Consider the following 10,437-nt stretch of genomic DNA (forward strand, 5'->3'; position numbering starts at 1 on the left):
CTGAAATCTGATTTTGGCAATCCCTCCAAAGAGTTTTCCCATGAAACAGGGGCTCACTTTTCTAGCATGACCCACCAAACCCTCCACCATTCAGCCCAGCTCCCCTCTCTCCCCATCTGCCCATTTTCCCTCTAGCTTGCATTGTGCATGATGGCTACAAGAGTCTCCTTGTAGATTCTTCAGGACTTCTCCCCATCCTTTGACTGGATAATTAGAATCCCTGCTTCATTTTTTAAATCGGCACAGCGGCTGCTCCTCCAGCCAGTCATTGGGGATTCCTTCTCCTTGCCCTATCTGGGTTGGAGGCTGCCTCTATCAGAAGCCTGAGCTTACTTCTATCACAGCCGTGTTCCTTTTTGTCACCCTGGACCGTGAGGACAGGGACAATATTCTGTGCACCATGGTATCCTCAGTGCCTGGCACAGTGATTCAATGTTGACCACGTAACAGAATCACTCAGAAAGTCTGACTTAGTCAGAGGTAGGGTAGGGTTGAGAACCTCTGGCCTAATCAAGGCTTGCTGACCAACTGATTGAATGAATGAAAGAATGAATGAAATACTGAGGCACACAGCCTTGAGACCCTGGCCAGCCTCCACCACTCACTCTGCCCTGAAGTACTAAGAATTTAACAAGGCTTCTTGGTTATGTACTGAGAGTCAGGAGGCTGCAAATCTAGACCCAGAATGTTCATGGACTCCTGGTTGACTTTAAGACCATGAATGAACTTCCACTTGGCCCAATACACAAAACCGGAATGATGATTCCTCCCACAAGAAGAAACTTGAAAAACGCTTTCTACATCTAGATGGCAGATGCTGTGAGGTTACCAATTCTGACTCAAAATGATTTCCCTTTTCTCCTTGATCAGTTCAGAATCAAGTTCTCTGCCAGTCAAGAATACCAGAACCCTTGGTGGCAGGAAGGGGTGCCACCACTGCCTAAGAACCCCTGGTAATACCTTCTTGTGCTAAGGTACCATCATCCTATCATTCTAACACAGGCTGTGCCTCAGGCAGAAGCTTCCTCCTCCTTCCTGCCTGCCCCATCTCTGAGATCACAGTAGGAACAACCTCACCATCACAGCCAAGACTGGAATGCCAGTCATGGAGCCATCCAACCTTGTCCTTCCATTGCTGAGAACTGCAAGCATGGAGAGAGAGACTGCTGGCTAAGCCTACACTCCTTTGTCCTCATTCTGAGAGGAAAAAAAGCCAGAAGTCCTAGAGAGTTTAGCTTGCAGAGCCCAATCTCACACACTATAAAATAGTTGGAGATCTCTTACATTTGAAAAATCACAGCTGCATGCTCTGCCTTCCAGCACCAGCAGGAGAAATGAGACAAACAAGCTTTGAAAATAAATCTGACTCTCTTGCGGCTCCAGATAGCCGACAAGTGTTCGTCCATCTGCCGCAAGCGTTCACACTGTGAATTCATTGATTTGATAATACTCTCGCATAATTGATCGAGGACAAGACTGGCTTCTTGACTTGCCTCCACGTTTTCTGTCTGATGTCTTCCCAGCATTGCTCCGTCTGCTTTAGGCATGGCAACGAAGAAGAAACCACTGATTTTTTCAGGACTTTTCGGTGGGATGACACATATGCTGTTGGTTTTCCCAAAACGGTGTACTTTTCAAGTTCTTGAATGGCAGCAACTGCTATTTGTATGCTTCTTTCCCCTGAAATATTTCTCCCAATCTTCACAATGCCATCTGCATCCTCTCCACCCTACTGTCCTATTGTATTTATAGGAAGTGAAAATAAAAACTAGAGGTCCATTGGAGCCTAGCAGCCACTATCGCCTGACACAGAGCAATGGTAACTGCAGAATTGTCATATGAGATATTAGCCCCAGGAATAATACTGATATTCCTCCTCTCAGCAACTGCAACAACCCATCCGCCTCTCTGCAATTGTGACATTCAGATGTCACCACCATTTCATTAAATGGGATCAAAACAGCTGTGAGGATTTCTGTTGTATTTTATAGCACAAAGTCATCATAACTTACTTCACAAAGCAGCTTGCAGCTAGCAAGCACGGCTGAAATGGAAAAGCTGATAGCAAAAGGATGAACGTGAAAGAGGGACAAACTGCCCAACAACATGGGGGCTGGTAGAGCTGGGTGACAGCTGGGAGCCCCTGACTCGCTGAAAATAACCCAGGAGCACATGCTCACGCAGTCACTTGCAATTGCTTATTAATTAAAAATATATCACAGGACAAGTTGAGTTTAGCATCCCATAAACATGCACCTAGATGCTAAGATTCAGTTCAGCCTAAGAGAGATCACTATCTGGCCACTTCTAGGGACAGAAGCTCAGGCAATGTAACACTTCCAGCCCTGTCTCCAATCTGCAATATGGACCCCCACCCTGACTCAGTGAAAAATCCCTCAAAACATGGTTTCTAAACCTTAGGAGGAATGCCAGCTTCCTCAGCTGGACAGCATTACCAGAGCCATGTGGCTAAAGAGTTAAGCCACTGACTTTCAAGCGAGGCAGAAGCTGGGTCTGCATTCTGCCCGTGCCGCCTATTGTCTGTGTCACTGGGAGAACTACTAAACCTCTACTCCCCAGTTCACTCATCTGTAAAATGGGCTTCATAGGGTAGCAGACTTTATCAGTGCCCTGCCCTGCCCTTCAGCCTTACCACTTCCAGCTGCATTCTTTGCCTTAAGGCTTTTTCTGGGGGTCAGAGCCCACAGTGCCTGCTCACCTGGCAGGCTGGGTCCGCTAGACAATTAATGCTCCCAGGACCAGCTCTCAACCAATGAGGATGGGAATGGATGTATAAATGTGCATCATATATAGGAACCTCAGCTCCTTTGCCCCTTGAGTGTGATAATTCTAAGACACAGGTTTTATGCCAACTCCTAGATTTCCCACAGCAGGCTCAAACTCCAGTTGGCCACAGTGGTAATGTGCTTAACAACAAACCCTGTGTTAGCTGCCTCCCCTCTTAGTCTCAATTCCCCACTCACCTCTGGGAGTTCCTGAAATCATCTCACCTCACATCATAGTTATGTAATGTGGCTGATCAATGCTACATTCTGACAAAGTGAACCACTTGCTGTCCCCCAGGGCCACAGTCCCACTCCTCCAAGGACAGCACAGAAAACTCATCACGAACTCCATCTTTTTTCTTGACTTCTAGTATATAACTGGGACTATTTCCATAGGAAAAAAAGAATCTGTGAATAAATTTTCTTCTCTTACCCTTTTAAGGATTCAGGCATTCAAAAAATGAGCAACTATACACCAAGGGCTTAGATTTCCTTGGTAATGGTGCTACTTCAGAATTAGCAGTTGTTAGTGGGAAGGTTGAAGTCTGGAGCTTGTTAGCACATTTAGTTGGAACAAAGGTGTTAATGAAAGTAGTGTTTGCATTTATTTCTCATCAAGGCTAAATGAAAGTGGGTAGAAGAGTCAGATCAAGTTCATCTTCTGGTGGAAAAACAATTCAGCGCACAGACTCTCTTAATCGAGAGAGACGGTCACGAAAGGATAGCAGCCAGTATTGTCCTTACTCCCCATTATTTGAATGCTGGCTTCAGGGTCAGGGCACCTATGCAAAGGAGTATCTGTGGCCTGGGCATCTCAGAGCCATTTATAGCTACACAATGTAGTCATGGCACTTGGCAGAGGCTGCCATTTTCTAGATGACAGTACCAGCATTTACTCCCTGTGGGGAGCCGATTCCTCTCTGAGGGTCTATAATCTTTGTGAAGTCTGGTGATTCTGAAGTGTGTCTCAGGGTGAATCTTGCTTCCCTTTTCCCCACTTTCTAATCAGTTCAAAGTCAGACCCGTTTAAATGCTGATGGGCCAGCACCATCCTTGGGGAGTACTCATGATCCCTTTTCTGTATATTTAAGGGATTTAGGAACGCTTGGTAGACAACCGCTTATTAGAACCAATGAGGCCCGTATAAAGCTTAAGAGATGCTTATGAACCTGCTCTGGGCTGTCAGAGGATGTCTTCCTCTGGTGTCTTGGACAGTCCCATAACTTGTCGATAGAAAGGGCTGTTTCAGAAAATTGCATTCTTTATGGTGGCAATTCAGTTTCACATGCGAGTCCTTGACAGTAAAAGGTATTTAAATTTAAAAGCATATTTTGATATAAAGTCTATGGAAACCCCTCTTCTTTCCCAGTTTATTTGGCTACTCTTACCAAACGGAGATCTTGGGGCTGGCTGCTTCATGCCTATTTCGTTTTCCCATTCAATCCATTTTCACTGAAAAGGAGACATAAGCAGTGAAGCCAATATAGTTTTATTGGATCCAATGCACTGCCACTAAAACAAATATATGTACACTCAGGCCAATACACTTTTATTAAAACAAATAGAATTTAATTCAAACCAGCATTCAATACGTTTTCTCAAAGCAATGAAATTAAGCTCTACCAGTACTTCTGCTCAATATGTTTTCCCAATCAAATCCATTTGAACAAAGTGAAATATATTTATCATAGATAACACATTTTTATTAAAAACAAATTCACTGAAACCAAGTTTCCCTTTGAACTGATAGATAGAAATTCTAACCAATTGCACAATTAGATCATAGAAACGGATGTATTTTTACTTTAGCAAAAAGCATTTCGATTCCAGTCCACTTTAAAACACACTAATGAATAATAAAGTTGCCCCAACAATGTCTTTAATGGAATATTATTTCCAAAGTATGTCCTTTGAGGTTGAAGCACAGTCTAGAAAATTTTTTTTAATGTAGGGAAAAAGAATAGTGCTGGAATAGGATTACAATAACTTCAGATATTTGACAATTAAATATTTATCCTACCTACACGTACTTAAAAGTGTTGTTGGATGTGCACAAATGCATAAAGACAGGCTTGGGGGTATTTTTTAGTTGCATTTGCTACTATACCACATTAGCCAAAAAAAACTTTCCTTGTCATTGATGAAAAATACTCTCTCTTCTTATCTGTCTGAGGTTAACTAGAGATTGCCATGCATAGAGAACTTGATGGTATGGGAGGTCATTTATTTGTGTGGCTCTTTAGAGGGACTTTCAATTTTGGTGCCTAGATCGCAAACCATATTCAAGTCTTCTGAAGAAACATGGAGAAGGAGAACAACTTACAAATGCCACACACCTCTTGGGAAGTAACAAACTCACTACAAACAAGAGGATCCAAATATGTCCCACCTCTCTGCAGAGCCACTAATGCTCCTGACACAAGGCAGACCCCCAGGCAGAAAAGCACCTCTGGAGAAATTGGAGCCTCCTCACAAGGAATATGAGGACTCCCATCAGTGGCCACTAGGAACCCCTCCCTGCTGCCTCCACGGTGGCCCCACACTCTGTCTTTTCTGCTCCCATCCTACCCCAAGGCTGTAGGATCTTAGGATAGAAATCTTCTGCCCTCACTAAGCAGCCCAGAGAATGCTCCTTAACCCAAGACTGTGGGTTCTCAGTACTGCTTCCTCCTTCCTGTCTGGAAAAGTGCAAAAAGTATAGATATGCCCACAAATTCACTGGGCAAATAATGTATTGACCTCCTGGGGATCCTGGCCTTGAATGGACTAGACCTGCCTTCTCTGAAACACAACTGGTAATGGAGGGTACCCTTAGGACAGTCAGCACCAGAGGTTCATCACAGAATTGTTTAAAAGGATGAAATGTTAGAAACCCAAATATCTAGCATCCAGGGGATTGGTTAAACATGCTGTAATAATATCTTCCTGATGTATTCTATAGTATTAAAATCAATACGCTATCATAAGCCTTCAGTAACATTGTAGAGGTATTTAATTGAATGGGAAATATTCATAGCATATTATTGAATGAAAAATGTTTAAAAGATATAGCAATTTCTTATCTTTGCAAAAGAGATATGCATATCTATGCATAAACAAAAACATGGGGCGATGACACTAAAATGTTAATAGTGGTAAGTAAGTGATAGATTACAGATTTCTCTCTCTCTCTCTCTCTCTCTCTCTCTCTCTCTCTCTCCCTCTTTTAAGCTGTATTTTACAAATTTCCTGCAATGAACATGTATAACTTTTGATATAAGCAAAAATTATTTAAAAAGTAGTCATTTTTTAAAAGATGGTGTTAAGACCAATTTAAAAGGTGGTGAGCAAATGTTGGGCCAGCTTCTGTAATCTTAATTCTGTAACCTGAATTCTTCTGGAATCTTGATTCTGGTGTCTTTCAGAGAGGGTCAGTTCTTTGTTCCAGGTCTTGTTCTTTGTTCTTTTGCAAAACTCTATCTGAAGGCTTTCATCAAACTGGTCATTCAACATGCACTTAAACAAGAACCCAGGTTAACAAATTCTGCCTTGAGTTTGTTCCAGGAAGCGGTATGGCTCAACACAAAGGATAGGCATGCTCTATGTTGTCACACGATATAAACTGTGTTGCCCCAGATTCTCCCTTTTGCCTTAGCTCAGAGCCCTGCATGGCTGTTTTAATCATCTCATCTCAGATGCCTAGCAACACCCGATTCCTCTGCTCCTTTTCAGTCATTTCAATTCTGCTTTCTTACTCTATCATTCTGGTGTTTCTATTGCATTTTCTTATAAAAGAGATCCACATATATTTTGGAAATAGATTTGAATTACAAAAACATCCTATAGAAGCAAATCCTAAGCAAATATAAATATTTGATGATGATTATGCAAAGAAACCTCCTGCTTCCTCCTCTGTGTCCACAGAGACCCTGAGGAGTAACTCCAGGGAGAAAGAAAGCTTGGGAGTCATCCCATCCCTTGCTCAGGTGCGAAATCCCCTGCCCTCTGCCTGGCACTGATAGGGACGGATCAGTTTCTCTGCCTCGAGGGGCAGCCTCCTGTGGCCTGGATGCATTGGAGCCTGAACACAGGAACAGAAGGTATCCTCCCTCCTTCATTAGCGGTCTCCATGTGCCGTTCTGGGGAGGATTTGCTTTTCTGGACTTCTTCATGCACAAGATTCCTAGTCATGGCTTCAGCCCCGCTAGTTAGTTCACTGGGTCCTTATTCCCTGTTTTCCTGTGCCCAGCTGTGAGGTTGGAGAATGGAGATGAGAAGGAAAAAGGGGATAAGGATGGTATGGTGTTTGGTGGTAGAGAAAGAAAGATACAGACAGACAGACAGAGAAACAAAACAGATACACTCAGACATGGAACATGTTTAATTAAACTGACTTTATCCAGTTGCAGTTGAAACCAGGGTGGAAATAATTGCTGTTTCTTTTATTGTTTTAGGTGAAAATGGTAGAAATAAATGGAACTGTCAAAGTTGTAAACCTTCCCATCTTCATTATAAATAAAGAATTAAGAAGTGAAAAGTAGTAAACAGAAAGACAGAGGTTCCAAGATTTCTTTTTCTTCCTCCAAGGCAATGTCACCATGGAGCTTAGCATTGAGGCACCCCGCTTTCTGTCCTGACAGTCACTTCATTTTCTCCTCCCTTGAAAAGGGTTGCCCAGAGCACCCTCAATCCACTCCAAAGCCAGGCCTCTCCCAGCCTGAACTTCTTCATAAACCAGTTATCCTCCCTCACTCACCTTCAAAGCATCCCACTCACCAGTTCTTTCTAGTCCTGGGGAAAATGCCTTCTCTGGAAGCTGTCCATGCCTTTGCCAATCTAGCCCCCTTAATGACCCTTTGAGGCAAACACCTTATCCCCACTTCACAGAGGTGGAAACTAAGCTTCACAGAAGTTGAGCAACACAACCCAGGTCACACAGCTCCAGCTAAGTGACAGAGCTAAGGTTCAGGCCACTCAGCTGACTCCAGTATGGTGTGCCGCCCTGTTTCTCACTGCTTTCCTGTGAAATCTGAAGGATTGTCTGGCTCAGTGTGCACCTGGGGAAGAAGAGGAAACTGAGGCCCAGGGAGGTGAAGTGGCTTTCCCAAGACCACTCCAACTATACCACCTATCCTTGGCCTGTTTCCACTTGACCACGCAGCGTGGCTCCTTATATTCAAATGCTTTAGCTAATATGTTCAGATCCTAAAAACCTGCCCCTAAAATTACTGCAAGCATTTTCCAAGAGAAAGCACCTTAGTTTCAGTCTCTTTCCACATCCTTTTTAAAAACCAGAAGTCTCTAATTCAGCTGTGCTTTTGTTTCATCTCCTATCATTCCCTGTCTCTGCCCTCAGATGGGGGTGCAATGTGTGACAACATGGCTCTAAAATGGACCAGCGGGAAGGGGAAAAGGGTTGGAAAAGACAGAGAATCAGCTCTCTCTCTTGCTCACTCTCGCTCTCAAACACTCCCTTTTTCTCTTCCTTTCCACCCCGTTGTCCTCCCGGGGTCTCGCTGTTGGGCTTACAAAGTGACCAAAGCCAAATGCTGGTCTGTGAGAGAAAGAGAAGGCAGACACGTCGGGGAACTGAGAAGTACTTTGAAGCACCGCACTCACCATGGTATGAGGAGAAAGTTGGCCACATCCCTGGCAACTGCTGCTTCTCTTGGACTGGGAAAGGGGCATTTGCTTGTTTCTATCAGATTCATGGACACCACCAAGAAAAGAGGCCAGTCTGAGTCATTTAATGTTGAAACACAGAGGTTTAACTGATGATTGAGGTACATAGGGTGATATAAAGAGCATGGACTTGAGAATCTGATGGGTTTTGTTTAAAGTTAGGACTAAGCTACTGACTAACCACCCTGCTAATTGTCTTCGGGAAGTTATTTAACCTCTCTGAACCTCAGCTTATGCATAAAATAGGACACTAGCACACAGTGGGCTACGCTAGCACACAGTGGGCTATCTAACTATATATATATTTGTTGAATTGAAATGGGAGTATTCAAAATTGTTTGAGTTGCTGGCTTAAAGTAAGCAGAATAATTCAATACCTGTCCATCTGGAATCTAATTGTCCAATTTGGAGTTTTAAACATAACAAAGATCCTAGTGATCTAATATTATTGGGATAATCCTAAAATTTATTAGGAGATCTGCAAGCTCCACGATGATTGTATACTGGAGGAAATCAATGCACACAGACCTTCCTAAGGGTAAAAGACTGATGTGAATTTACAGCACTACTTAATTATGAATAATTGTTACATGACCACACACACACACACAAACACGCAAACACAGAACTCACACTATAAGAAAGGAGGGGTAAATCATGACATTTCACCAAAATGAGCTCTTGTAGAGCTCAGCAATGAGGCTAAGGTTCCTCCCTAATATCTTAACAGGCTAGAGTATACACAGGCTTTTAAGTAATGCACTTATGATCCAAACACTAGCAGACATTTAACTGGAATCCAGAAGCATTTTGTCAAAAAGGAAAAGAACTAACCAAAGACAAAGACAAGGAGTGTTTCCCAGCTGTTTTGCCACATCACAACTTCAACAAAACCATGCCTGTCCTTGTCTTGTCCCTGATGGCTCTGCCAGCAGAGTGAATGAACTGGAGCAGATTTAGATTTTAAAATATCATTTGGGCAAATTACATGGCTGGACATTGTGTTCCAGCCACAGAGAATGTTCTTTTCCTGTTGGAAGCTCCGACAGCCCACTGCCACGGTGAAATGTCAGGAGCCTCTTAACATTTTTCCTGATTTCTTTAAGAGTGAACATTAGACATATTAAGAACAACAGCCCAATCATTAAGCCCTGTGTGGTTCTCCTAGGAGCCAGCTCTATCGCTTTAATCAGATTACAGACAACTCATTCTCATCCCAGCCATTTATCTTCTTTGTTTACACACATACCAAGTGGCATTCTTCTTAGCATCAAAAAATAGTAATCAAAATTGAGAACAACAAAAGACCTTTCATTATTTACGTTGTTAAGTAACGTCTACTTGCCTTCATTAGTTTCTAAACAACGAAGTACACTGGTTCTGATTAAACCTGGCATGTGTTAATTATATCCGAGGTCTGGGATTGTTTTGTCTACAATAAAGGATTGCTGAAAGCTGAAATTTGAGGCGCCCAGGCCCAGGAAGTCACCTGTCTCTATGTGTTTCCTCAGTGAAAGTTTCCAGTCTGAGAATGGCAGAAGCGGATGTGAGCTTGTCACAGAAAGCTTCATGTTTTTTTGGTTTTGTTTGGCTTTTAAGCCCTCGGTTTTATCGCCCATTTTATGGGCTGGAGTTAAATGGCAGTACGATGCAGCTTACTCTCTTACTGCTCAGCACTAACAGCCATGATGAGCCATAATTAGAAGTAAAACCACCACATAAATAACATGGTAGAAAAAGTGTCACCATGAGAAGCCAGACTTTGGCAATGGGAAACTTCAGCCGGTCCTGAGTATCCATCATACTTAAGGGGCACCTCATATTTTAGCCCATATTTGTCTGACTAAAGCCAAAATGGAAGCCAGTTAGACTTTCAAACAAGCTTTTAAAAATAGAGAATGTAGGCTTAAACAGACTGTCTGCTGCTAAGTGTGATGCAGAAACCTGTTGCCTGGAGGCCATGACAGCTAGATGGGCTGGGAGGGAGAGC

The 10,437-nt window shown here is 43.0% G+C and overlaps 1 protein-coding gene across 1 annotated transcript; it reads left to right on the forward strand.

Moving 5' to 3' along the window:
- Nucleotides 1-6,637: 6,637 nt before the first annotated feature.
- On the forward strand, nt 6,638-8,540 carry LOC105713904 (uncharacterized protein KIAA0087-like; the record flags this gene model as incomplete). Its single annotated transcript, XM_012447727.2, is given in 3 exon segments — nt 6,638-6,685; nt 6,687-6,877; nt 8,270-8,540. Coding segments are annotated over 3 exon segments (510 nt in total), but the record flags the coding sequence as incomplete, so codon positions are not given.
- Between the last annotated feature and the right edge of the window lie 1,897 nt (nt 8,541-10,437).

Source organism: Aotus nancymaae, unplaced genomic scaffold (genome assembly GCF_030222135.1).
Source record: "Aotus nancymaae isolate 86718 unplaced genomic scaffold, 86718_ANA_hifiasm-v0.15.2.pri h1tg000025l, whole genome shotgun sequence".
NCBI lineage: Eukaryota > Metazoa > Chordata > Mammalia > Primates > Aotidae > Aotus > Aotus nancymaae.